Source organism: Parathielavia appendiculata (genome assembly GCF_033297405.1).
Source record: "Parathielavia appendiculata strain CBS 731.68 unplaced genomic scaffold N657scaffold_3, whole genome shotgun sequence".
In the NCBI taxonomy this organism is placed as follows: domain Eukaryota; kingdom Fungi; phylum Ascomycota; class Sordariomycetes; order Sordariales; family Chaetomiaceae; genus Parathielavia; species Parathielavia appendiculata.
The window spans coordinates 2,406,955-2,431,624 of record NW_026944222.1 but is presented as its reverse complement, the minus strand read 5'-3'; the positions used below and the strand labels follow the sequence as shown (position 1 = coordinate 2,431,624).

Here is a 24,670-nt window from a genome sequence, read left to right as displayed (position 1 = left end):
TGGGCGAGATCTGTTGTTAAGATAAGCTCGTGGGCAAGGACTTGCTTGCGTGGGGATATGTGGCGAGGCCGGCGGGGTTGGAATGGCTGACTCTCGCTCAGAACCTCATGAAAAATTGGAGAGGAACACACGCTCCGGCGACGACGCAGCTGCTCGCATACGTTAACGTATCATCGCACGTCTGGTACCTCCCTGACTAGCGGAGGGCGCCCTTACGGATGCGGTAACCGAACGACTGATGGTAGGAAGTTGGATGCGACATGGATGTAACTGTGCACAATCCGGCCTCCTCTTCATATCCGGACGACTTCGTCCGACAAGTCGGCGAGATATACAAAGGTCAGGCGCCCAATGTCCACAGACCGGGGGACGAGCGTGTAGTCATCATAGCCATACGCTGCTCCTGTTTGGTCCCTACCAGTCCGCGAGCTCCAACAATGACATGCATGACGAAACTCTACGATCGAGCCAATCGCGACCAGAGGAGAGAAACCCAAATCAAAGGGTATCTTAAACGTTTGGCCAGGTCAATGCGACCACCCATTGTCGGTCCGTACCGGCCAAGCAAACGCATCTATAAAACATGTATGGTACAAAGCAGCTGGATACTATATGATGCAGTGGCCGGGTCGAGACCCCGCGGAGCCACGGATTGGTCGTGAGAGCCCTACTGGCCTTTGCAACTCTCTTGGATGATCTTAATCACGTCCTTTGGCACAATGGCGTTGTTCAGCGGCCCGCCTGGCCCAAGAATGCTCCTGATCATCTGTCCCATCAAGGCCTTCTTTGGAACGCCCTCAGCAACGAGCCTGGCTTTCTCGCTTTCCACGATTTGTCTCAGCTCGGCCTCCCCAATCTCCTTGAGGCCGCTGTTGGCAGCATACTCCTCAAGAATCCGCTGCTGCGCCTCCTCCTTCTCGGCCAGATCTTCCCGTCCGGCGGCCCGTGCCTCGGCGGCAGCTTCTTGCGATTTGTGCGCCGACTTGTGGAGGAGGTGGACGAGCTGCACGTCTGTCGTGACGGGCTTTTCTGTTTTGCTGCGATTGAGGGTCTCAGCCAGTATGGACCGGAGAACTGCGAGGCGGTTCGCATCTTTTGCCCTCATCGCCGTTTTGAGGTCATCCTTGAGCTTGGCGAGAAGCGGCGGAGGGGGCGGGGCGTCGGTTGAGTAGGCCGCGAGGGACACGCGCAAGGACGTGCTTTGTCGCGGGCTCGGCCGGCAGAGGGTGCGGAGGAGGAAAGGGTTAAGTTTGCTCGCCATCGCAATTTTGAAGGCGGTTCGAAAGCTGAGGCGGGCCGTTTAGCAATTCGGTGTCGGCTGCAGAGTGGCGGACGGTTGAGCGAACTGTTGAAACGCTTGCTTTGGCTTGTTCTCTTCGCGAATCAGAAGCAAACCAAATTCGGCCGGAAATCGATGATCGACACGGAAAGCAAGCCTATTGGCACGCTCCAAGTGGCGGCGTTGATTGGTTGCTTTCCCCCTTGTCATTGAGTGGACCAAAATGCTAGTTAACGTGCAGACGTCACTGCTCACCACACCAAGATCAACCCGATCGTTGCTGGCTCGGATTGGGCGAGGTAAGCGCGCCTTTCACACCTGACTGAGGCAAATGGTCGCGATGAGGATTGCGGATAGAAACCCGGCGATCAAGTGATAGTCTGTAAGGTCGACATTGCTGATGCCTCTTGAAAGAAGATTGTTGGAGCGGACGTCGTCGGTTATCACCTGACATTTCTCGGCTCCAACACAGGGTTCCACCATCCGGGGTCGGGGGAGTACAGCCGCAGCCGCGAGACGCTTCATCGTTTTGCTAATCATTCGATGTCTTAGATCTAGTGGGGAGAGAGCAACGGAAGATGTTGCATTGCCGGACACTCCTGTTCACTTGAGAAGAATAGTTAGTGCTCCAGAATGCCAAGAGCCGATGAGTATCGGTGGGTGTGATTTGAGAGACGTCGCGATGAATTGACATTGCAGGCAAGGTAGGGTGGATGAAGTTTGCCAGAGGCCTAATGGGCGGACATCGTTGGAAGCTCCAAGGTTGGGCAGCAGTACAGTTTCGGAGGTGCCAGGTTGGTCCGACTCTCAAGCAGATGGCGCATGTTTGTTGGGTGATAGTCTCTCCGCGTGCCTCCTAAATTGGGTATGCCAATCTTAAAGTGGGCGGGCCCAGAGCGTTTCGGGAAGATGGAGGTAGCCGTGTTTTGGAACGGGTAGCGTGGTATGCGAGGACAATACTTATTTACCCGTTCCATCTTGTTCCGGGTTCCAGGTCTTCCAAAGAATGGAGGGTCGGGGGCCTCTCTCTTCAGAGTTTGGAAGTCGAGCTTTATTAGTACCTACTTGGTAGGGCAGGTTCCCACTCGGCCGGAGCCAGTTCTGGTTTCCATCTTTACGGCTTGTTGGTCCGATGAGTGACCCCCCTCCTCGTCTACACCACTTCCATCTTTGTTGCGAGAAGATGCCCAAGCTCCCACAGGATACCTGCCCGTACAACACCACACGAGAACAATTGGATGCCATTGCCATATCCGACGCGGTCATCAATCGATTGATCCTCAGTCATCCCTTCCTCATCGCTGTCGCTGTCGGCAAACGGCCAAGTGTTCCCGTGTCACTGAAGGGAGCGAGACATCCAGAGTGGCCAACACCGAAAACCGAGTATCACCGCGACCAAATGCAAAGACCAGCACCGTCCCACTTGCATCGGCGCCCCTCCCTCGGTATACCATGTCTGCGCAATGGCTCGTCATGGTCTCTGACTAAGGCTTAACCAACCGTCCGCCTAGCCTGTGCGCGCCCTTCGCCGCGCCCCTCGAAGCCTTCCGCTACCTACCCGTGTCGCGCCCGTTTCCTCGACTCGCCGTGCCTACCGCTCTTGGAAGACTGGTGGCTCCGGCTATCGCTGTGTCGATGCTGCCTGCTGCTGCTACTGCTCCCGGGCTTCCGACCGATACAAACATACCTGGTTCCAAGCCATCAGCCAACACCATTGCAATACGCAAGCGGGGAGCGCAGGGCGGCGACGTACACTGGAAAATAAGCCTATACAATCCCGAGTGATAAATTAGCAGCCACCCTGACTCTTCGAACTCGAGCAGCCACGACATTGCGATTGGGCTACTGGGCACTGAGATGCGGCATGCGTGCCACCGTCTTACCTTGAAGGCCGGGTTGTCGGCTTCATTGCGAGCCTGCGCTATGAGTAGCTGAATATCCGTGTCCGTCATGCTGGGGCGAGATCGTCAACAACCGTGCCCCCTGGGCCAAACCATGGGATCCAGTCAACTCACTTGAGAGCCTGCGAGAAGGGGTACACGGCAAGCGAAGACAGGAGCCGCTGGACGTTGGCTCTGTTGGCCAAGCCGATGGCATTCTCTCGAGGATCTGGCAGAACGTTAGACGCCGTCGCCCCTCGACAACCCTGTCTGCACCCTGGGCCCCGCACCTGCTGGCCATCCACTCAGGGGCAAAGTCAACAATCGTGACTCGACTTCCACGAAACCTGCTTGCGTCATCCAGTTTTGCAGCCGCAGCGGCGCCCTGGGGTCCTTTGCAGGTTGTATGCTTTGCATATAGCTCCGCGACCACACTTGAAGCGCATGATCTGGCCCTGCTATCAGCCTCACTCCATCCAAAGCGCTCCCGTGAACATCACTCACTCGACGTAAGGGTCCCGTTGTCGGACTGCGCGTTAAAGTATATCTCGACCATCTGACACCAACCTCCAGGGCGAAGGATGCGCAGTATGTCGCCTAGATAGTTCATCCACCGGTTCGAATGGATTCCTCCCGCCATCATTCGGCTGTGCACCAGATCAAAATAGTTCGACGGGAACGTGGACCTGGCGACCATGTCAACAATACACAGAAACCGTCCCCAATGCCAAGGTGCCTTACGGACTGTTGAGGTCGTCCACCTGAAAATCCAAATTGGGCGGGGTGTGTTCTGGGACCGGGTATGGGTATACGTCGATTCCAATTACCTAGCGCCGATCGGGTGGTCAGCCAAGACGGAATCATGGTCGAGAAAAGCTTCGAGATCGACGCCAGCGAGCAGCTGCTTCGTCCTCGGGACTCCGGAGCCGTCACGGCAGCTTGGGCTCCTGAGAGGGGAAACAAACTTGAGTCCGGCAGCACCCAATGTCAGTTGAAAGCGAAGTATCCGTTCATGCTCGCTTACTCCTGCATTGGTTTCCTCAGAGGAGACGAGAAGGGCCCTCGGTGGCTGGCTCACGTACCTCGCAATCAGGATACTGCTCAGCAACCTCGATCGCCCATGCACCGGACCCAGATCCACATTCCAAGATCCTTCGCGGCCGCGGTATCGGCGGGAATATAAGCCTGTTGTCGAACATCATGTTGAAGATCTCATGCATGTATTGGAGGCGCTCGATTTCGTCCTGCTCACGCACGAAGCTGTCGTCAGATCCGCGATCAACGAGTCATACAGAGCCTCGCTTACATCGTCAACTGGAGCGAAGTAAACACCGTTTTCCAAGGCGTACCGCTGGAACTCCCTGTTGCTGTGGACGACAAGCTCCCGAAACGTGTTGTCGACTGGCACGGTTTGGAAATCGCTATGTCTAGCTCAGCGACACGTTGTAGAGCCAACGCTCAAACCGTGAATGACACACCCTTCGTCCATGGTTGCAGCAACGTGTGGCGGATATTGCTGTTCTTGCGATGCGGCAAATCTCGAGCAGAGAGATGGCAGGCGCACAGAGATCATCAAGTGGTCGGAAAATACAGTCCCCGGGGCACAGGTGGGGAGACCAAAACGTTAGGCTTGGGCATCTCGAGGACCTACATGGCCTTATGCGGGTTTGAGAGTCTGGGCGGAGATACTTCAAGACCCCTTGCTCCTCGCCTCGGGACAGGCTTCAAGGACGGTGTCGGACGATGCGCCTCTCTCCCCTATGCGATGCTCCCACGTCTGAAATGACAATGCTCGCCTGGTGGGCCCAGTTCCCGCCCCAGAAGATCCAGATTGGCCAGCCAGAGCGGTTTGCGCGCCACGGTGGTTTTGTCGATTAGAAGGCGTCGTTGGCGCATGGTGGCCCAAGTATTTGGGAAGAGGGCCTGTCCGGGGACGGACTCGCACAAAGGGTTCCAGAGAAGCGGGTGGGAAGACCATGCTTCACCAGTCGCGGCATCTCGGGCTCGGGGAATACTACACCGCCTTTGGCCAGGACAAAAGGCCCTTTCTACGTGGACTGACATTCTTCCTCGGGGCGGTACGTTTCGTCGATGCGCATCATCAACAAACCCTGGTTCACCTGGATTCAAGCGTCCAGGGTTGTTCGGGAAAGCCTCCGCGCATGCGTCGGGATTCTACGCTATTCAAACAGGTGAAACGTCCCTTTCGCCGATGACAATCCGCTCTGGGCAGCGGCCGACCGGTAAACGCTAGCCCCGGCTGAAATCCTGCAGATACTGCTTATTAGGCTACCCGAGAAGCCGACTGCCAATCCGACCCGTTCATTAGAAAGCCTCGGGGTGGAGACGCTCACTTTGAACCTGATGCGGCACCCAAGAGGTCGCGGTTGGGTCGACAGGCCGACATGCACTTCGGGCTGGTCAGTGACTCTGCTACGCTGTTTGGGATTTTTCAGTGGACGACTCACACCCATCTCTCCTAGCTGAAGACGGGATGGCTGATCGGGAAGGCGGTGATTGGGCTGATTATCCCATTGCCCTCGACTATAACGGCGGGTACATTAAGAAGGTCTGAACGTGCCGTTCGGCATTTCCAGTGTCAATCTCGCAAACGAACCGGGTCGTCGGAGAATGCAAGAAATCCTCCGTCAGCCTTGGCACTGCAACCATTCCTGCAGTTGCAACAACCCAGGAACACGAGCTATCATGACCTTTTCTCCCAGGAGGGCTTTCCGCATTTCTGGTGTCGCACAGATCTGACGTCCAACACGGAACCTCGTCATGTTGCGGCTGCACTGCTGTACAATAGACCGCGAGGACTGCCCAAGCCTTCAAGGGGGCTAGAAGAACCGAGGACATGGTCCTGGGATCACCCGGAACGTCAAGCCCGCGACCGTCCCGCTGGAACTGTACTGCCAGGGGTTCGTTTTCACAAGCCGTCCATGGAAGGATTCTTTTCTCAGATTACCCCGCTTGCCAACACCCGGCGGGCACTAACATCCCTCTGTTGCAAATCACCGATCATCTGCCGGACCCTTGTCGACGCACTTTTCTGAAAATCCGCTGCCCTTTCTCCAGGCTGATGATTGTTTGCCCACTGGCCGACGAGCCAAGACAGGAGATAAGTGGCATTCCACAGATTCCCCATTCTCTGAGACTATCACAGTACGAAGTAGTAACCGCGTGAGCGGAGGATAGGCGGCATGGTGTCAAGAGCGGGAACCCAAAGGCTCGGGATGCGACCAACCCCCCTCATCAAGCACATTGGTTGAGGTGCGTTGCAGCATCACGAACCGGGCCGAAATGCAGGGGTCCGTGGTACGTACACGGTACCCCTTCCCAGCTGCTTGGGGAACGCCTCATCTCTTGCCGGCTCCGCCCGGTTGGTAGATTGCCCACAGACATCTGTGCGCAAACCACACTGACGGGTCGCAGTCGTTCGTGGGACACAACCTCCGCCAAGGGGCCAGCTTGCGAAACGGATCATCGCTATCAAGAACAAAAACGGCGCTCAGCTCTCGACGGTGGACCTGCACTGCAATGTTCCGTACCCTTGATCAACTCTCCCGAAGAGTAACACTTTTCTCGTTTGTTTCAACTTTCCACTTGCTCGAAGTAACGTTATCGAGGACTACCACAGTATATTTCTTCCGGCTAAAGATTATCAAGCAGCCGAGGGAGGGACTATCAGCTCGAAGCGTCCCCGTTACAGAGACAACGGTCGTTTTGCCCGTCGCTTTTAGGCATCGCGATGAATTCGCGCATTGAACCTCTTGCAGCTCGCTGCATTCATTCAATGGAACAGGCGGGCGCAATTCCGGAACTGCCTTGCAAGAGGGGAACATGGGACGCAACGAAGGCTCAAGTGCAGGGCGGCAATCAGTGCGTGCACGCGAGGGCATGACTGCATCCAGGCGGCGTGTGACAGGTTGTTGAAGAGCATGGAAGCAGGGGGCCCTGTCGCCGATACCCCCATATCGGTAACCGTAATCCTTGCACGGCGCCACAATGGCCGGGTTTCCCGAGAACTGGGACCAAGTTGTTTCAAGCCAAACACTTGGGGCTATCCTGGGCACACTTCCCAACCACCTCCGCACCTAGAGATTCGGACAGATATTACGGTAGCCAGGCCAAGGAGAAACTTGATATGCAGCTTGCAGACATAGTGTATCCTGCGCACAAAACGAAACAATCAGCGAAGGACGTATTGGGAGATAGCGCCCCTCGTCTCCGGAGCTGCGTCAACCGCAAGGACAAGAATTCCGACGATTTCCGTGCCTGCACCATGTTCTGATCTTCTTATACACAGTATAGTTATGCGGATCTCGACAAACAGCGTTTCGCGACAGGCAGGGGGATGGAGCAAGGGGAGACCTCGAGCAGGGCTGGATTGACGCAACCGACAGGGGCCTTCCTCGCTGTTACCATCGCCTCGGTACCCGAGGATGGATATTATTTGCAACCTCCCATTCCCAACAAACTCTTTTGTACGGCTGCCACAGCTTGCATCCGGTCTCTTTCGGCTATCATGTCTTGCCGCGCGTTCATCAGGAGCAATGGGCTGACACTTTCAACAACCTCCTTGTCGAGGTAAGGGCGGTTATCCCCGATACGGCCTTTGCCTCACGCGGACACTAGCTCATGTTCCGGGCAACCACATGCCGTTTGCGCGATAATCAGCTGCCGAAAGACCTCATCAATGAGAGACGAGCCGTGTTACAGACGACCTTCTCCACCTCGCAGGACTGCAATCTCCGTCCGGTTTTGGTCGTTCTCAGACACCAACCTCCTCCGCCCCCACCAGGCCTTCCCAAGCGGCCGGGTTTGTGGGACCTGGACGGATCACCCCTCCTTTTCGGCGACGTCTCCCGACATGACCGGTCTTGGCGCACCAGTTTTCTCGGTCACCATCACAGCCAAAAACGGGCCCTCGGACATGCGGCCGCTCGTGGAGGGACGTGGAAAAAGAAATGGCTGCATAGCTATGACCGGTGGGGTTGGTTGGACCCCCACGACCGCAGTCATCTTTCGTTTGACCACCTGGTTTTGCGCTCATGCCCCTACGCTCTCATCCTCACGCCGTCTCTGAGAGAGCACAATTATGGCGGAATCGGGAGACGGACTAGCTGCGCTCTGTGCATGATATCGCGGAGGGAGTGACTGCGAAACGGCGAGTGCATATGCGACGGGCTCCGAGACGGCCTTCCCCCGGAGTAGTTGACCTTGCATAACTCGCGCAGCTCCGTGTTCTAGTTGATTTTGTCCTCTTTTCTGCGTCCCGGCCTCAGACAATTCCGGCAAGCCGGTCGTCCGTCAGCCACCGTCCCCGTTTGCCTGATGTTGGAGGCACTAGTACCCAGGCACGGACAGGTGTGGCAAGGTATCTTAATGTCTCGTGATGACAATCGAGAATGCTGCTGTCGGTTCCGATGCTGATGTTACCTCGGCGAGGAGTTGAGGTCGGCTGGTCGGCTGGTCGCCTTCGTTCTAACGTACCCAGGTACTGTATCCCTCTCCCCGCTCCGCGTGAAGAGATATTTTTCATGTCTTTACCTGCTTCTCTGCGGGTAGACAGGCGGCAACTAGCTCTGCATGCCGTCGATGTTCTGGGCTGCCATCATAACTACCTCCCAAAGGCACCTAAACTCTATCCTCAGACATGAGACCAGTTACTGGAAAGCAACAAAACATCCTACGTCAAGTTCGACGTTCATTATGTTAGTGGGACCGCATGATCCCGATCGACATCACGACACCACGACACCAGCCAGGCTTCGCCCTTCCCTGTCCGTCCGACATTTTGAAGCTTGCCAGCTCACCTTGCAGACGGGACTTCACTCCAAGTACATGCCTACATTACATACTAACATATATACAGTACTTTCATGCCTTGTGACACCTTCCCAGTCGGGTAGGCGAGCGCGCCAAGCATGGGGGCTTGACCTCCTCCTCCTCCTGTCGTCGCCCTTTGTCTCATGTAGTAACTAGTTGCGGATTCTTTAGCAAAGCTCGCCCACTCACTCACCCAAAACAGTGAGAGCACTAAGCACCACCCAGGAGTATTAGGCATATGTAAGCATGGCCTGTGGCTACTTGACTTGAGGGTCGGGTGTTGGTTGTTCATGTGCCCTCTTTGCTACTGCGGTTGTTGCCCGTCTGACATATAACAGAGAAATCATTGTCTCGTCACAAATCGCGTTCTTGGTCCGTCTCAGATTCCGTCTTTCACAAAAACATGTCTCGAACTAGCCGTTAAGTTACGTTGTCTTCATTTTGTGATGGCTCTCCTCGGAGTGTTTTCCTCCCTGAGCAAGTGGAACACTGTAATTTGTACATGGCACGGGGCGGCCGTGACGTTGCCAACAGCGAGGGAAAATGGTGGAATACATAGGTTGAACGGGTTTCAGTAAGGCTGGGCTGACTTCTATGGGTTGCTCTAGTTGCTTGCTTGGGGTTGGGGGTCTAGCCGAACTTCCAGTTTTTCTATTCCCGTCTTCACTTTCCTGCCCCAGGGTTTCGCTTCTTGTCTGTACGTGCCAGAGCGGTCTCTAAGCGGCTGCGGGGTCCATGGTGCATGGCACCACTTGCAGTGGCCACACTTTCGTCTCCACCTGCGACCAATGAGCCAACGCTGTGTTGAGTCCGACATTGGGAGAAGCTCTGCTTGGAACTGCAGCAACGGAATCGAAACCGTGTGGGTTCGATTCCCTCCGAGAGAAGTCAAAATCTTTGGGTTTTTCGTGCCCGACCACCTCTATTCGACCGGCGCGGGATAGGGCTGATCGGTGAGTTTTTTTTTTGTGGCTTCTTAGGTCCTCAAATCATGCCGAGAAGATAAGAAACCAACCCAGAGTTGTGATAAGGTGGCGAACCGCTTCAGTTCTACTTCTTCCCAAGCATCCCGGCCCAGCCTAGCCCAGCCGTGTAGGAGGTACCGTACCCAAAATTGCAACGCCATCACCTCGTCCAACCCCACCCGCCCCTTGTTTTCTCCCACACACCCAATATGGCGTTGACCACAACCCGTCAAACCGACCCAGCCCAGACCGATCCCTTTCAGACCAACCAAGACCAGACGACTCAACACCACGTAAAAACAGGATTCCGCCCCTTGACCATCTCCAACCGCTCAACAATCACCTTCCTCCGATTCCCCTCCATGCCCGTCGCCGCGGCATACCCCAAATCCCCGCCCTCAAGATCGTCTTCCTCCTCATCCTCCTCATACCCATAACCTCCACCCAGAGCACTGAGCCCGCCTACGTACTCCATGCTGGCGCGCCGGGTGTTTCCACTGCCGTCTTGGCCGTAGAGCTGGGCAGCAATGCTATTGCCCTCCCGCTTGGCTGCAGCAGTGGTGATGTACGAGAAGCGCGTCTGGTGCTGGTCCATCTCCGGCGGCTGCGGTCCGCCGCGTTGGGGGGAGTAGACGTTCAGCGATCGGGCGGCGCGGGGGAAGTGCGGGCGAGTTTGTTTGGCGTTGGTGGTGGTATTGTTCTCGCCCAGCGGGGCGCCGTTGCCAAGCAGGCTTTGCAAGCCAGGCTCGTCCTGCAAGGCCAACTCAAACCGGCCGGGGTGCGGAAGATCGGCGGGCGGGCTGGCAAGCCCGAGAAGGTCGACTGTGGGTGCCGTGATGCCGGCGGTTGCTGGAGCCGACGCTGCATGGGTGGAGGCGCCAATGTCCATTTCCTCCTCGCCGATGCCGTCGCTGCTGGGCTTGGCTTGGGCAGTGGCAGCTGCGGCGAGGGCCGCCGCAGAGTCTGCCTCGGCCGTGGCGCGGCGGCGCATTTCTGCGCTTGCGACACGCATGGGAACGGCGACGGGGACGTCGACCAGATCGTCCCAGACGCAGACCTTGGCACGGCGTGTGAGCTCTAGAGGGCCGTGGTCGGGGGTCTTGAGCGTCTCGACGACGTTCCAGGCTTGGCCTTTCATGACTGCTATTTGGCGAGCGAACATGCGCTCCTGGAAGTCGTTGTCCATCTGGAAGACCCGGCGCAGGGCATGTTGGGTCTGGCTCCACCAATGCGTAGACGTGAGTAAGGGGAGGAAGTGGTCACGGGTTTTTTGCGAGAAAGGCCTGCCTATAAGATCGACTGGGAGGAAGAGCCAGCCAAACGGAAAGCTGAAGTCGTTAGCAGGGTCTGAAACCTCGAAGGAGGCGTGCATTGCTCACCTTCTCCACGCATCTGGGTGTTTCCAAGGCCACGATAGAGAATTGTCGATAGCTCCAATGGATATTTTAGGGTCCGGAGTGCTCGACGCAGGAGTCGACGCGTTCATAGGTCTTTCCCTCCGGTACGGGTACGAGGCCCGAGCTGAAGGTTCAGTCGGTGACAGGTCGACCGGCCTCGGCGCCGGTTCGGGATCCAAGGTGTCCATATTGAGGCGGACCGGCTCAGAGGCTACCGAGACCTGCTCGGTCTCCCAGTCGACTTTGATCATCCAATTGTCAAGCCCTCTGTCCGTGTTACGCATGATGTAGTCCAGAATGACGAGTTTTTCGAGCTCCTCCCTAAAAGCCTGTTTTAAGGTGGGCGTCCAGACGAAGTTGCCGGGCCCTGGTGTTTGCAACTGTGGGCTGTCGTTACCGTCATCGCTGTCGGCGTCGTCATGTGGAGCACTGCTCGGGCGGCAACTGTCGGCCCACCGTCGCTTTCGCTTTCTATGCGGGTCTGTTGTCCGGAAACCAGAGAGGTACTGGTCTGGCCACGGGTGTTCGCGCAGAAAGAGGTTAGCATCCTTGTAGCCCTTGAGAAAGACCTGGAAACTCCCTGGCTTCGCAGGTAGAAGCTTCCTTTTCCTGGAAAAATTGTACCGGTCCCAAAAGGGGTAGTGAAACGACTTAGACGAGAGGTAAACGACGTCGGTGTAGGGGACCAGGTGGGTGCGCAACTGGGCGTCGAGTACATATGCGGCGGCTTCGCTGACGTACGAGAGATTGGGAATGAGACTGCAATCTTGCATGTTAGGCCTGCAACAAAGACATCATCAGGAGTCCTCTACTCACCAAGCCCTGCCGAAGAAGCAGGGAAAGAGGTTGCGGTGAATCCACTTGTTCCATTTTGGGTTTCCTGCCGCGTAGGGCTCCTCGTCCTTGGGCTTGAAGACGCCCACTACCTTGCCCTCAGGGTTCCTAGCAAAGTAGCTGCCGGAGCTTCCCTGCGAGATCATGCGGGGATGCACGCCCTGCTGTATGGCAGCCCTGACGCTGTCGACAATGGCGTCAAATTCAACTTTGGTCATGTAGCCGGACTCCGGGATGGCCAGCATCTCTGCCGTCACAGGGCGCACGCCCTCCGGGGGCTGGAAAACCGAGTGGTGGATCTCGAGCCGCTCCTCCTCGCCCTTCTTCTTGTTGCGTCCGCGCTTGAACTTTGAGGCAATCTCGTCGGCCCAGCGCTCGAGGCGGGCGTTGATGGCCTTGATGTCGACGCCTGAATTCCTGCGGCGCTGGCGGCGGTGGTGGCCGCCCGAGCGAGAGGCATCGCGCAGAGTAGCTGCAGAGGATGATGAGCGCTTCGGGGTGGCCATTCCCGAGTGCGGGCGAGGCTGGCTGATGGGGGCATAGCGCGGGGCAGAGGGAGGCTGTAGCGAGGCATAGCTGGCGACGAGGGGTTCGTCGTCCGAGTCGTCACTGTGATCGGCCTGGGCTAGGCGCTCGTAACCTGTTGTAGGCGGCCGCGGCATCTTCGGCTTTTGTGCTAAGTTTTTAATAGGTGGCGTGGACTGAACCAAGAAGGTTCCTTTCAACGGGATGGAAGGAGGATTAGGCCATGGATCGTCGGGCTATGAACCAAGTCGTCAGATGGAAACGAAAGGGCAAGGGAAAACAAATCACAAGGGATCGAAGTGACACGAGGTATTAAAACAAATAATCAAAAGGACAGCACTTCTAAATCAGAGGTAATGAATTGGCGTCAACAGAAGACACCACAGTTTTTTCAGTCTTCAAAAACAGCTTTTTGATGAAAGTCGCAGAAGGGTGACGTCCAAGTGTCGAGGTACTGTAGATACCCAGGTCGCCAATGACGGCAGTGGAGCCTAGGACACGCCCGGGTGTGGATACTCGGGATCCGGTATTACTTGTCCGGCATACATCTGTACTTTGAATCTTCCTAGCACAGTGTGCATTCTGCGCAGCACCTAGTCCAGCATCAAAAAGAGCCAAGAACATAGACCTTTATATCAACTGGTCTTTTTCCCCGCTTCTGCCTGTCATCTTTTTTGCTGACTCGAAGACATACTCAACCGCTGCACATGGACCTGGCATCGCGGAGTACAATCCTGCGCAACTGCTGGACTCGGGCTCATCTCCCAATTGGATTGGCGACATTCATCAGGCGATGCAGCCTCATCCTCTCTTATTCGTTCTTAGCGGTGGCAGGTTGTTATGGCGCCAGGGGTTAGTTGTGGCCCAGCCACGCCCGGGGCTGCTTAGGCCAACATAACTACAGTACCTACCGCAGTACTCAAATGACTACAAGGTTGTGAATTCCCTCCTCTCTGCGGTGTGCTCTCCTCAAGTGCAACTGTCGATATCTTAGAACCTGTCGTTTCGTGGACGACGTCCTCGTACCCACCGTCTCACCACGGCTCAGCCTTACTTTCTCTCCTCACCTCTGAACTGAAACATCCCATCATCCAACAGGTCTCATTTCTGGAGGATCCTTGTTGCTATCCGCAGAAATCAAACTCAGCACCTCAAGCACGACCATCTAGCTGACACCTCTTCCACCACCACACCGCTTCCTCCACCCCAGTGCCTTACACACACAGAGTTGCTGCCCTCTATCCCAGGAGGGGCCAGACGATAATTCGAAAGGGAAAAGAACGATAGAAAAAGAGAAATATGACCCGCCAGTACTACTGCTGGAAAGTCTGCCTGACCTTCCGCTGCGGCTGCACCGAGTACACCCCGACAGCCCGTAAGTGCCTCCCGTTATCGTCCCAAGAAACCTCAACAATATATCACGGGAAAAGGTCCGTCAGAACACAAAGGGCTTTCTCTAAGCAGAAACACCCAGCAACAAACACAAACACCACATCAAAGAGGAGACAGAAAAAAAAAAGACCTCCCAACTAGCTGACAACTCATCCGTTTCCTGAAAACAGACCGCTGCGGCCCGTCCCGCGAAGGCTGCAATAGATGGCTGACGTACAAGCGGACCGACAAGGCCTGCGAGGAGCACCGCCTCCTTGAGGGGTGGGGACTCAACGACAACAACAACAACAGCAGCAGCAGCAACAATAACTCGGGGGGAAGACAAGTCGAAGGCGGCCGCGGCAGGGGCGAGAGTGGGTATGCTCAGAGGTCTGTCGGTGCTCGGGAGGTACTAGTTCGGGGTGAAGGGGAAGAGGAGAGGCAAGGGCGTTTGTCCAGAGAGGCTATTGGTGAGAGCCGATCGCAAGGGGAGAGGGGTTTCTGGGAAGGGTATTTTGCTCATCGACCGGCGTAGGGAGGCAAATGAGCCGGTAAGGATATGGCCAAGATAGGGTGGTAATGGTTGAGTATTGTGAAGTACTCATTGTGAGTGGTTGCTCATGAGAGGTATCTTGGGAGTGTACCCTGGGAAGAGGCTGGTGATGACACACGGGATGGATTACCGCCGCTGCATTGTCTTACTGACATGCGAAATTGTCTTCAGTGGATGGAATCCACCGATCACATCACGGTCGGCGAGAATGAGGACACGAGCGAGGGAGTTTACTATGAAAAGAAGACAACGTTGGGGAAAATGGCCAACATCGACTGGGTTACGAGGAAAGAATCACCAAACGGGAAACAACTGTGTTAAGGAGAAGCATTTGCAGCACCTAGAAGATAGCTTGGAGACATGAGATTGCAGCTACGGTACGTCTCTGCAACAACACCAACATCACTCACTACCTGACGAAGCCAGATTCACACACATTTCCTCTGACATCGCTCAACCAGACACTAGTACTGTTCCCTACATTGCACTACGCTCCTCTCAACCTGAACGCTACCAATCTGGGGCGTACAGAGACTTCGCATCCCGCTCAAACTCATCTTATGCTGTCCCCGTGAAAGAGACCGTGTCAATATCAACAAAAATATTATTTCCATGTCCATATCCGCTGGTCGGTAAAGAACGACGAGGTTCATGTCCTAAGGAGCGCTCTGATAACCTGCCGCAACACCACCAACAAGGGGAGCAACCAAGCCCGCGTTGAATCACAAATGGTTACAGAATAATACAGATGCCTCTCCACGGAGACGACGCCATTCCCAATTTTTCGTGGTCGGGGGGCAGCGGCTCCATCACCTATACAGTTTTCCGTCCACCCTGTCATCGCCGCACAAGAACAGTCATAAGTCAACGCCTCCAGGCTGTCGACGATTACCGCCTGTAATCATCCTCCCTGTTCCACGTTCACCTAAGCCAGCCCTCTCTCACTTCCACCACCTGCGCTTCAACCACAAACACCACTCAATCATCATACCCCGATAGCGCCTCCATCAACAACGCCCGCCTGCCCGAGTCTCCCGTCCTCCCCTCGTCCTGCGGGTCTCATCATTAAGATTAATGAACCGTAACCCAGAGCGACGCAATAACCACCCTTCGAACTCCGAAATCCCTTGCAATGGTCAACGCTTGCAGCTCCCAATTGAGACCCAAGGAGAGGTTGGGTATCAAGAATATCATGGTATGTACCAAGCCCGCCTTCCAGGACCAATGTCTCTCAAAAACGCCAAAAGTAAAGAAAGAAAATGAAAGACAAATGAAAGAACATGCTCAGAATTGCCATGACACCCTCTTTTGCGGCTTGTTCTTCGGGCCTGGGGGCGCGAGCGACGAGCGAAGCTGCGGCCGTCCAGCCTGGGCAGAGTTCTCGGTGGCGTCTCTGCCATGGAGGAGGTCGTGCGCCTGCGAGGAATTGTGCCTATGCAGCAATTGAGGCGGCACGGCCTGCGGCGGTGCCACCTGACCGGGCAGGACCTCGACAGCTGGCACACCAGAAAGGAGATCGTGGGCCTGAGCGGAGTTCAGGCGATGGAGCGTGTGAGGCGACATGCCTTCGGAAGAACCGGGACTGTCAGTTTGTCGGCCGGCCAGCAATTCGTGGAAGAGGGGCGAGCCGCGCAAAAGCCGCGCCGACTGGGACGGTACAGCAGGCCGAGAGGGGGAGGCGTTAAGCTGTCTGCCAAGCAGCGATTCATAAAATCCGGAGCCGTTCGGATTCGGCGGGGATTGCGAAAGCCCGGAAGGCAGAGAATAATAATCGTTGGACGGTGTGCCAGAAAGGTACTTCAATAACTGCGAAGACTGAGAGTGCTGGGAGGGCGGGGAGGGTCTAGACTGAGGAGCGGAGGCCTGGCCTGTGACGTGTGCCTTATCTAGCAGCTCCTGAGACCGAGGCGAGACGCCCTCTTCCTGCCACGATTGAGACCGCCCGGTCGAGGGCCGGTAGTTGAGCTCATTAACATCTCTGCTATGAAGGACCTCGGTGATATCAACGCCACCACCCGATCGAACAAATTCACGCCGGTGCCAGTACTCGTCGATGTCGTGACGCTCTTGCTGCAGCTGATATTTAAGCCTAAGTTGATCTCTCTCTTTGGCCTCTTCCATGGCGGTGTCGATTTCGTCAAGGATATGCTGGTACCGTTCTTTCGCCGAAGCGGGCCGCCTCTTGGCAGCAGACTGATCATGGCAGAGGGCGCAGTAGCGCTCAGCTGGAGGGGCGTCAGGGCCGCTGCGGCAGGTCCACCAACCTCCACGGGTGCGTCGTAGCTCGTTCGCCCAGTGAGGACTGGCCTTGTGGAATTGCTGGTTCCAGGTGTGCCTGTTCGGCCGTGACTCGTCGGCCCATTGCTCCTCTCTGGCAGCAATGGATGTGTTTCCTATGACCTGGAGGAGCTCCTTGAACCTGTCCAGCGGCGTTGTCCGATAGAGCTGAACGGTTCCCCTGGCGTCCAGGATAGTGAACCACTCGGGCACAGTCGAAATCACGGTGTCGACATTCGACTCGGGAGGGGCAGTAGTTGACCAGTCTGGCACGCGCGAGTCATCAGTCTCATCGAAAACCTTCAGTCGCTCGTCAACGACATGCCGAGTGTATCGCAAAATCGCGGTTTGAGTCGCGTGATCTTGCTCGTTTAGGCCACCGCGCAGCCCAATCGTTCCTCCCGCAATCCCAAGCTCCGTCTCCTTCTCTTCCACGTCAATCTTCTGGAGCGCTCTAGCCCGCTTCTCGTCGATCACGCTGGGCGCCCTGAGGTCTCGCTGGAGGCCGCGCGCAATCTTAACACGGCCACGTATGATGATTTCCTTTAGCTCGCGCTGAGTGGTTTCAAGCTCTTTCAACAGGGGTTTCTCTGCAGCAGCGACTCTCGTGATCAGCTTGCGTCGAGCTAACTCGGACATCAATGGGGGTCGTGCAAATTCGGCCGTGATCGCTCGTTCGCGTACGTTGTTCAGGTGCTCGAGCTCAGCCTTCTGAGCCAAGAACAGCTCGTTGACGGGGTCGAATTCTGCTTGGTGTGCATTCATCACCCGCGCAAAAAGGTCTGTTTGAGCAGCCCAACCATCGACTTGCCTGTCGATGATGTCTTGGTTGAACGGCTCAAATATCGGGCGGTTCTCTTCCAGTTCCATATCAAACTCGCGGTTATTCTCACCCATATCGGGCGGCGGGAAAGGAGTGAAGGGGTGACGCTCGACCTCGAGAGTGTTATAGGGATCGGTCGAATTCTTTGGGACCTGCTTGGCAAAGAGGACGTCCTTACGGCCGATGGACACTTCGACCAAACCACCTACAACATGAGGCACCCCTTCCATGTCACAGATGGCGGTCTTGGCTGGGTGAGCGTCAGGTTTGGCAGACTGTTCTCGCGAATATTGAAATCTCGTCACCTGGTTGCCCCATTTGATTCTGGTTGTGGTGTGCTGCGAGTGAGAGGTCTTGACGGAATGTCGACCACGAGGGGCCTCGGCAAAAATGTGAGCCGCTGGGACGGCTGGGTCGGTTGGAGATGGTTGCTGAGGCTGCGGCTTCGGTGGTGCTCGATGGGCTCTCAGCATTCGACCGCCAGCCCTTCTCGGCATCTTGACGGAATGCGAACCACGATGTGCTGTGGAGGTAGTAAAAGGCCGTGGAGTTCTCGCGCGACGTGTCAAAGACACTATCGCGGGAGTGGTATCCTGGTATGGCTCTGGGCGATCCTCATCGCAATCGGGGATGTGAATCGGATCTCCCGCGGCCGAAGTATCATTCTTGTCTTGGGCAGGGCCTGTCACCGAGGTGACGGTGGTATCAGTAGTGACATCCGGCTGGTTAGTTGCCGAGCAGGAGGGTGCCGCAATGGCCGTGCCAGTTGATTCTTCCTGTGGACATGCCTCAGGGTGAGCGCTATCACGATCGTCCTTGAGATTCGCGTCTTCTTTGTAAGGGGTCTCATCTTGCTGCTTCTGCACTGGAGAAGACTCTGGTGAAGTGAGAGAGCCCAGATTGGTGCCCTGCCGGTCGGGGCTGATCGAAAAGGCAGCCCTAGAGGACGCGGTCGTGATAGTCGTCTTGGCCGATTCTCCTTGCAGACAGGGCTCAGGATGAGCGTCGCGAGGGTCAGATGTCAAAAAAGAAGCAGCCTTATTGGCTCCACTGGCTCCATCGCCTCCCAGCTCATCGCCTGGTCCTTGATTGTGATTCTCCTGAGCTGCAGTCGGCTCGGGCTGAGTGAGCGAAGTCGAATCGCCCACTTTTGAAGAGTAAGATGTGGCGACAGCCGCCGAAGAGGCCGCTTGGGACGCCGTGTACATGACGTTCTGGTTGGTTTGGTTATTCTGCTCAATCTGCTCGTTGCTGGGAAGAACTTCCGCAACGACTTCACGTGCAGGAGTTGCTGAACCCCGTTCTGCCTCCATCACGCGCGGTGCTAGCTGGTTCGTAAAAGAAGACTGTGAATGACGGTGTAACGGCGCCACAAGTTCAAAGAGTTGTGGGAGATTGGGAGCCCTTTCTCTTTTTGAGCTGTGTTCGTTTATCGGTGTTGACAACCAAACGAGATGATCGATGAAATGGCGAAGGACTGAAATCGGCTGGCTGGGAAATTCTGCTGTAGCCGCTTCCTCCCGAGTTTTTGAGTTACTGAAGCGATGCTGGAGAAGAGGGTTGGGAGATTTGTGTGCCGAAAAGGATGTTCGAGCAGCAGAAAGGAAAACCGCCGCAATGTCGGCCACTTTCTGGCGTCGCTCAACTCCAGCCCAGCGTTTTATGACGTCGCTGGTGTTTCAATTGGGAGTGGCCGTAGCTCCAATGGGACAGTCCAGAAGATGTGGTAAAAGGAAGAGAAAGATTGGGGTGCGAGGTTGTCAGTGAGCGGGAAGGTGCGATGTTGTGTGTGAGTTGGCGATTCGGAGAACCGCAACTCTAGACTCTAGGTGATGAGGGAAGTTGCGACTTGGGACCGCGGGAGAAAGCTTGAGTCGGGAAACGCGAGCCAAATAGCTTCCTTGGCGTCTGATTAAACGCGATCAGTTAGAAAGATACGTCCCACATGCATAATGATGTTTGGTGTCCATCTTACTCTGCAACCGCGATTACCACTCGGCGTGTAGCAGACGGTGCTTAGCATGCTCACGCCACAGCTCGATACTTATCCCTCAGGCTCTTCCCTGATGCACTTCAGCTCGAATGCTTTCATCGCAACTCAGCTGCGGACCGCCGTCACCGTCCACCTTCTGGACGAACAGCCCTAAAGTCAAGCTGGCAGCGGGCCTACGGAAACCTGCTCGTTGAGTTTCCTTGCACGGTGCAGCTCATCCAGAATGGCCGACTTCTGCTGCCTCCTTTTGACTGCCTCGATGCTGGCGAATCGGCCCCTCGCACCGTGCTTGATCTTGGTGATCATGTCGGCAGCCCTGCCCTTGGTGATGTCTTCGGGCCCTAGCTTGTCGTCGGCAGGTCTGAGCTTGTTCAAGAACCTAAGTTGGTCTTCGGTAGCCGGCGCCCTCCTCCACGGCAGCCTCGTCCCAATCATGAAGAATGGGTAGTTCTCGCTTGCATATTTGTCGCAGCCGTGCAGCGCATCGGCAAAGGTTACTGCGCTCAGGATGTAGCGAGGGGCAGCATAGGGGGATTTCGATACTCCAGGCGGAAGGGCCCTTACTTCCCATGCCTTGAACTTCGGATCCGATGGCCCGGCATCGGCAACTCCCTCCAACTTCAGGTACGTTCCGTTTGGGCCATTGAGAATGAACTTGTCTGGGCCGACCTGGACCCAGGCATGTTGGCTGATGGACCGAATGTGCTGCTCGCCAGAAGTGTCGGCAATCAGGTCGAAAACCGAATCGTATTCGGTGAAGGTGACGTTGTAGGAGCGCCCCGTCGACTCGGGTCCCGCAAGACACTGCCGGGCTTGTGCTTCCCTTGCCTTCTCGGCCTCTTTGCGGTCTGCCAGCTCGTACATTCTGTCGGCCGACGCTTCGTCCACAAGCTCATCAGGATCCAGGCCGAACAAGGTCGGCGTCGTCACAATGCCGGTCTCGAGGCCCGCGACCATATCAATGATGTGGCAGTTCTTTTTGCCGGCATGGAGTCTCATTCCACGGCCAATCATCTGAATGAGAAGGTTCCGCGACCGCGTCGGCCTGGCCAGGACAATACAATCGATATTGGGAATGTCGGTGCCCTCGGTAAAGACGCCGCAATTGATGAGCACTGGGAACTCGCTTTTTTTAAAGGCGTCCAGCCGCTCAGCTCTGTCACACGTCGGGGTGTCGCCCGTCACGAAACGGGCGTCGATGCCGTAGTGACGGAATCTTTGGGTTAAGGCGGCAACGTGGCTCAGGTCGACGCAGAAAACTAGGGTCGACTTTCTGCCAGAAGCCTTTGCAAGCCAGGCGCGGACGACAATGTCATTGAGCTCGACCGTGTTGACGGCCCGGGACAGGGAGTCGGTGTCGAACTCACCGCTTCCACCTTTCCCCTTCCTCTTGACCTTGGACAGGTCAACTCGGCTCTCGACCGTGGTGAACACTACGTCACTGAGCCACTTCTCGCCAATCATATCCACATAATCCTTGTGGTACACGATCTCGTCAATGACGGCGCCGAGCCTGAGTCCGTCGAAGCGGGAGAAGGTGGCAGATACGCCTACCAAGTGAGGAGAGTCGGGCCGTTTCGTCCTCAGGCCGAGGTGATCCAGCACCTTCAGGTAGCCCGGGGCGACAATGTGGTGGGCTTCGTCCACCAAGACCAGCTTGAACCTCTTGGGGTCAAACTTCAGCAGGCGGTCCTTTGAAAGGATGCTCTGCAGGCTGGCCACGGTGATGTGGGCGGTTCCCGAGGCCGACAACTTGCCCAGCTCCAGCTCGATGGTCTTGTCCGGATACGTGTTGGCGCAATGTCGGGCAGCCTGCTCGACGAGCTCTCGCCGGTGGGCGAGGATGAGGGTTTGCGTGGCCGTTTCGGACCGGGGCTTGACTCGGCCAATAAGTTGGGTGAAGATGACCTGGACAGGAGGTCAGCAACGAGGTTGGTTCCTTCTACCTTCGACTTCAGAGGGGAGATGGGAGTCCCTACGGTCTTGCCGCTGCCGGTGGCCAGAGACACACCCAATCGATTTTGGCCCTTTTCCAAGGATCTAAGCACAGACTGGATGCATTCTTCTTGGTAGCTACGCAAGGTAAGGCCCTGAGTGGGCCGAGTCTCGTCTTGAGCCAAGAGCCTTCCTGAGCTGGATATCCTTCGCCGTGGACATGGTCGTGGGACCAGCCGCGCCACTCTCGGCAGTATTCTGAGCCCGGTAGCTACCAGAGCTAGAATCCTCATGTTCAACTTCATACCACAGGTTGTGGTGCCATACTGTCCATTTCTTGGTTTCTGGGTGGAGAGTTGACGTTGAAATTCACTTTCAGATGCCCATTCGCCTCCACCAATCCCTCCAATCCCATCCCTGCTCCAAGGAAGCGAAGCCCCACTTTGTCCCGACGATCTGTGTCACGATTGCAGCTTTCCAGGTAACTGTAACCTACACAGTAGCCTTCCAAAATCCAAATGATGAATACCTGACATTCCATTTCTCTTCAGAGCGCTAGGCACTTTGACCATCTTGTGCCGAGCGCTGAGATCCAACTGCCTCCATCACAACCAAAGACTTCAGACCAGTACTTCGAAGTTTCCAGCCCTACGAAGCCCAGGATCCGGATTCCCCACATCTGGCAGGCTACACTGTGCATTCAGGGACCCGTACAGGGTGGTGTGGTGTGCTCACTCATGGTTTCCATTTTTTTCAAAGCTCTTTGCAAACGAACACCATACATGACCATTAAACATGCTGCATACAACAAATCAAGGCACCTCCTTCACCAATTGCATGTTTCTTGTCGATCGAGACGAAATTCATTAAGTGGCCTCGTCCCCAATCTAACAGGAAACAGGTTCTTCCCTGTCATTTCCGACTTGCTGCACCATTCTGGCTGTTCGAGCCTCGATTGACTTCTGGCTTCTCCTCGATACAACTGTTTCTCACATCGGCACTATGGACTCGGACCAGTCAGGCGACAGTGGCGGCCAGGACACCAGCGGCCTGAGGGAATCAGTGTCCATGGTCATCCGGCAACTCCAGCGGCAACCACAGCCAGCGAGGGCACACTCTGACGAGATCCCGGAAAGCGATGAAGGAGAGGCTGAGGGTCATGGCGACGGCGACGGCGACGACAATGAAGGGAAGGAGGATGAAGCCTACAAGGATCCCTCGCCACGCCACCACTCCATCTCCTCGGCCGGCAGCCACTACAGCCCCTCAGCCACCTCCTCCCCACCGGACCAACAGTCCCTCCAAGAAGAGCCCAACACCCAAGAACAGGCCGACAGCTCACCCGCCTTCACACCACCATCAACCTCCCACCGCCGCCCAAACCCCGCACCCCACTTCTCCCCTTACAGCACCGTCCCGCCCACCCCAACAACCCAACCCCATTGGCGGTCAGCGTCCTCCCCACTCAAACGCTCCCTCTCCCCCTCCTCCCTGCCGCCCTTCCCCCGCCCCTTCAAACGCCACCGATCCGCGCCCCTCAACCATGCCTATCTCGCCCTCCTCAACGACGACATCCGCGACGCCGCGGCTCGCTACATTCCTCCTCCTCGTCCTCCACAGGCCGGGGGTGGCGTCGACGACACGCTTGCGCCTTCACAACTGGGCATGATGGTCTGGAGCGAGGCGGAGAAGGCGTTGTGTTTCGAGGCTGTCGCCAGACTCGGCGTCGATGACCTGCCTGGAATCGCCGGGCGGGTGAAGACGAAGGGCGAGATCGAGGTTGCCGCCTATCTCACCGCGCTGAGGGAGGCAACGGCCGCGGCGAAGGAGGCGGGGAGTAAAGGGGGAGTGGTGGGGCTGGGGATGGCCGAGGTGCCTGCTGCTGTGGAGGTCAGTCAGGCGTGCTGTGCCGCGCTGGAGGAGGCTGCGGATGCTGTGTCGGTGAGACAGGAGGGCTATGAGGAGGGGGTCGAGAGGCGGAGGTGGGGCGGGGATCACTGGTTGGTTGGGGTGGGGAATTGGCGCGAGTTGGAGAGGGATGCGCCGGAAGGCTTGGAGGGGAGTTTGGAGTTGTTTCGCGTTGGGACTTGGTTGAGGCTGAGCGAGAGGGTCTTTATGAACTCGGCCGTAGAGGAGTACAACTGGGCGCGGGTTGGGGCGGAAGAGCCCGCTGTGCGGGCGACAGCGTTGCAGGACTTCCACGCGCTGGCTGTTGAGGTTATGAGGCGGTTGGTGGCCGCGACGATATTTGTGGGCGAGGCGAGGATCAAGGCGAAGAGGGAGTTGTATCCATACACGAAGAACTTGGCGCGGAAGCGAGATGTCGAGGCGGCCGCGCTGTCGTTGGGGCTTCCCACGGATAGTCGCCGGTTCTGGGCGAAGTGCGCGAGAAGGTTGAGGTTGGATGTGTATGACGATGAAAACGGGGAAATTCCAGGCTGGGACGCCGAGGATGAGCAAGAACCCATGTCGTACGAGGAAGTGGAAGGAGCACTCGGGCTCGAGCCGGAAGGTATTGGCGGAGGAACTCCGCCTGACGAAGAGACGGAGTCGTCAGAGGAGGATCAAATTGACGACGAGATGGCTTCTGAGTCTGACCACGGCTCCATCGAGCTCGGTGCAAGAACCCCCCATGTCTCCGATTGCGAAGAAGCGCTTCCCAAAGAAGACGAAGCGGACAAGCGGGCGGTTACGCGCGAGATGAACGAGGTCCTCGTCCACTCTGCGCTCGAGTACCCCAAAACAGGGAAATCGCGAGCCGCCCTGAGGAACAGGATTCGCGCTGAAAAGGCCCATGAGGCATATGCGGACAAGCTGGATGCCAGAGCGTCCTACTATGAAGAGAAGAGGCTGTGGGCCATGCTTGGACGGCAGCCCCCCGCAGAACCGGTCAAGCCCGATGCTCCTGAGGAGTCGCCGAGATACACGAAGCGGACGGTCGGTGATCTCATCAACAGTTTTGCGCGCACACCTGGCGATTGGAGGAGCAAATTGGAAATTGTGCCG

The 24,670-nt window shown here is 56.5% G+C and overlaps 9 protein-coding genes across 9 annotated transcripts; 3 read left to right on the top strand and 6 right to left on the bottom strand.

The window, feature by feature from the left end:
* Positions 1-667: 667 nt before the first annotated feature.
* N657DRAFT_654710 (GatB/YqeY domain-containing protein) lies at positions 668-1,261 on the bottom strand (the record flags this gene model as incomplete). Its single annotated transcript, XM_062794525.1, has 1 exon — positions 668-1,261. One exon carries the CDS (start codon positions 1,259-1,261, stop codon positions 668-670), a length of 594 nt encoding a protein of 197 aa, XP_062650074.1.
* A 1,572-nt stretch (positions 1,262-2,833) lies between these two features.
* On the bottom strand, positions 2,834-4,579 carry N657DRAFT_567203 (S-adenosyl-L-methionine-dependent methyltransferase; the record flags this gene model as incomplete). Its single annotated transcript, XM_062788492.1, has 9 exons — positions 2,834-2,966; positions 3,033-3,046; positions 3,163-3,232; positions 3,295-3,415; positions 3,450-3,608; positions 3,664-3,845; positions 3,901-3,986; positions 4,242-4,403; positions 4,466-4,579. Coding segments are annotated over 9 exons (1,041 nt in total), but the record flags the coding sequence as incomplete, so codon positions are not given.
* A 1,468-nt stretch (positions 4,580-6,047) lies between these two features.
* Positions 6,048-6,390, bottom strand: N657DRAFT_643088 (uncharacterized protein). The gene has a single exon (XM_062792473.1). The coding sequence runs from the start codon at positions 6,305-6,307 to the stop codon at positions 6,119-6,121; it is 189 nt and encodes a 62-aa protein (XP_062650072.1). The 5' UTR covers positions 6,308-6,390; the 3' UTR covers positions 6,048-6,118.
* Positions 6,391-7,289: 899 nt separating this feature from the next.
* N657DRAFT_301754 (uncharacterized protein) lies at positions 7,290-8,500 on the top strand. The gene is made up of 2 exons (XM_062786690.1): positions 7,290-7,749; positions 7,798-8,500. The coding sequence occupies exons 1-2, from the start codon at positions 7,517-7,519 to the stop codon at positions 8,246-8,248; spliced, it is 684 nt and encodes a 227-aa protein (XP_062650071.1). The 5' UTR covers positions 7,290-7,516; the 3' UTR covers positions 8,249-8,500.
* Positions 8,501-10,239: 1,739 nt separating this feature from the next.
* On the bottom strand, positions 10,240-12,849 carry N657DRAFT_567692 (uncharacterized protein; the record flags this gene model as incomplete). The annotated part of the gene is made up of 3 exons (XM_062788536.1): positions 10,240-11,284; positions 11,336-12,112; positions 12,170-12,849. 3 exons carry the CDS (start codon positions 12,847-12,849, stop codon positions 10,240-10,242), a joined length of 2,502 nt encoding a protein of 833 aa, XP_062650070.1.
* Positions 12,850-14,011: 1,162 nt separating this feature from the next.
* Positions 14,012-14,957, top strand: N657DRAFT_632401 (uncharacterized protein; the record flags this gene model as incomplete). The annotated part of the gene is made up of 4 exons (XM_062791140.1): positions 14,012-14,087; positions 14,275-14,461; positions 14,619-14,634; positions 14,808-14,957. 4 exons carry the CDS (start codon positions 14,012-14,014, stop codon positions 14,955-14,957), a joined length of 429 nt encoding a protein of 142 aa, XP_062650069.1.
* A 963-nt stretch (positions 14,958-15,920) lies between these two features.
* On the bottom strand, positions 15,921-18,944 carry N657DRAFT_567277 (uncharacterized protein; the record flags this gene model as incomplete). The annotated part of the gene is made up of 3 exons (XM_062788498.1): positions 15,921-16,132; positions 16,220-17,986; positions 18,107-18,944. The coding sequence occupies 3 exons, from the start codon at positions 18,942-18,944 to the stop codon at positions 15,921-15,923; spliced, it is 2,817 nt and encodes a 938-aa protein (XP_062650068.1).
* Positions 18,945-19,885: 941 nt separating this feature from the next.
* N657DRAFT_654706 (P-loop containing nucleoside triphosphate hydrolase protein) lies at positions 19,886-21,957 on the bottom strand (the record flags this gene model as incomplete). Its single annotated transcript, XM_062794524.1, has 2 exons — positions 19,886-21,637; positions 21,709-21,957. 2 exons carry the CDS (start codon positions 21,955-21,957, stop codon positions 19,886-19,888), a joined length of 2,001 nt encoding a protein of 666 aa, XP_062650067.1.
* A 1,213-nt stretch (positions 21,958-23,170) lies between these two features.
* Positions 23,171-24,661, top strand: N657DRAFT_545864 (uncharacterized protein; the record flags this gene model as incomplete). Its single annotated transcript, XM_062787854.1, has 1 exon — positions 23,171-24,661. A coding segment is annotated over one exon (1,491 nt), but the record flags the coding sequence as incomplete, so codon positions are not given.
* Between the last annotated feature and the right edge of the window lie 9 nt (positions 24,662-24,670).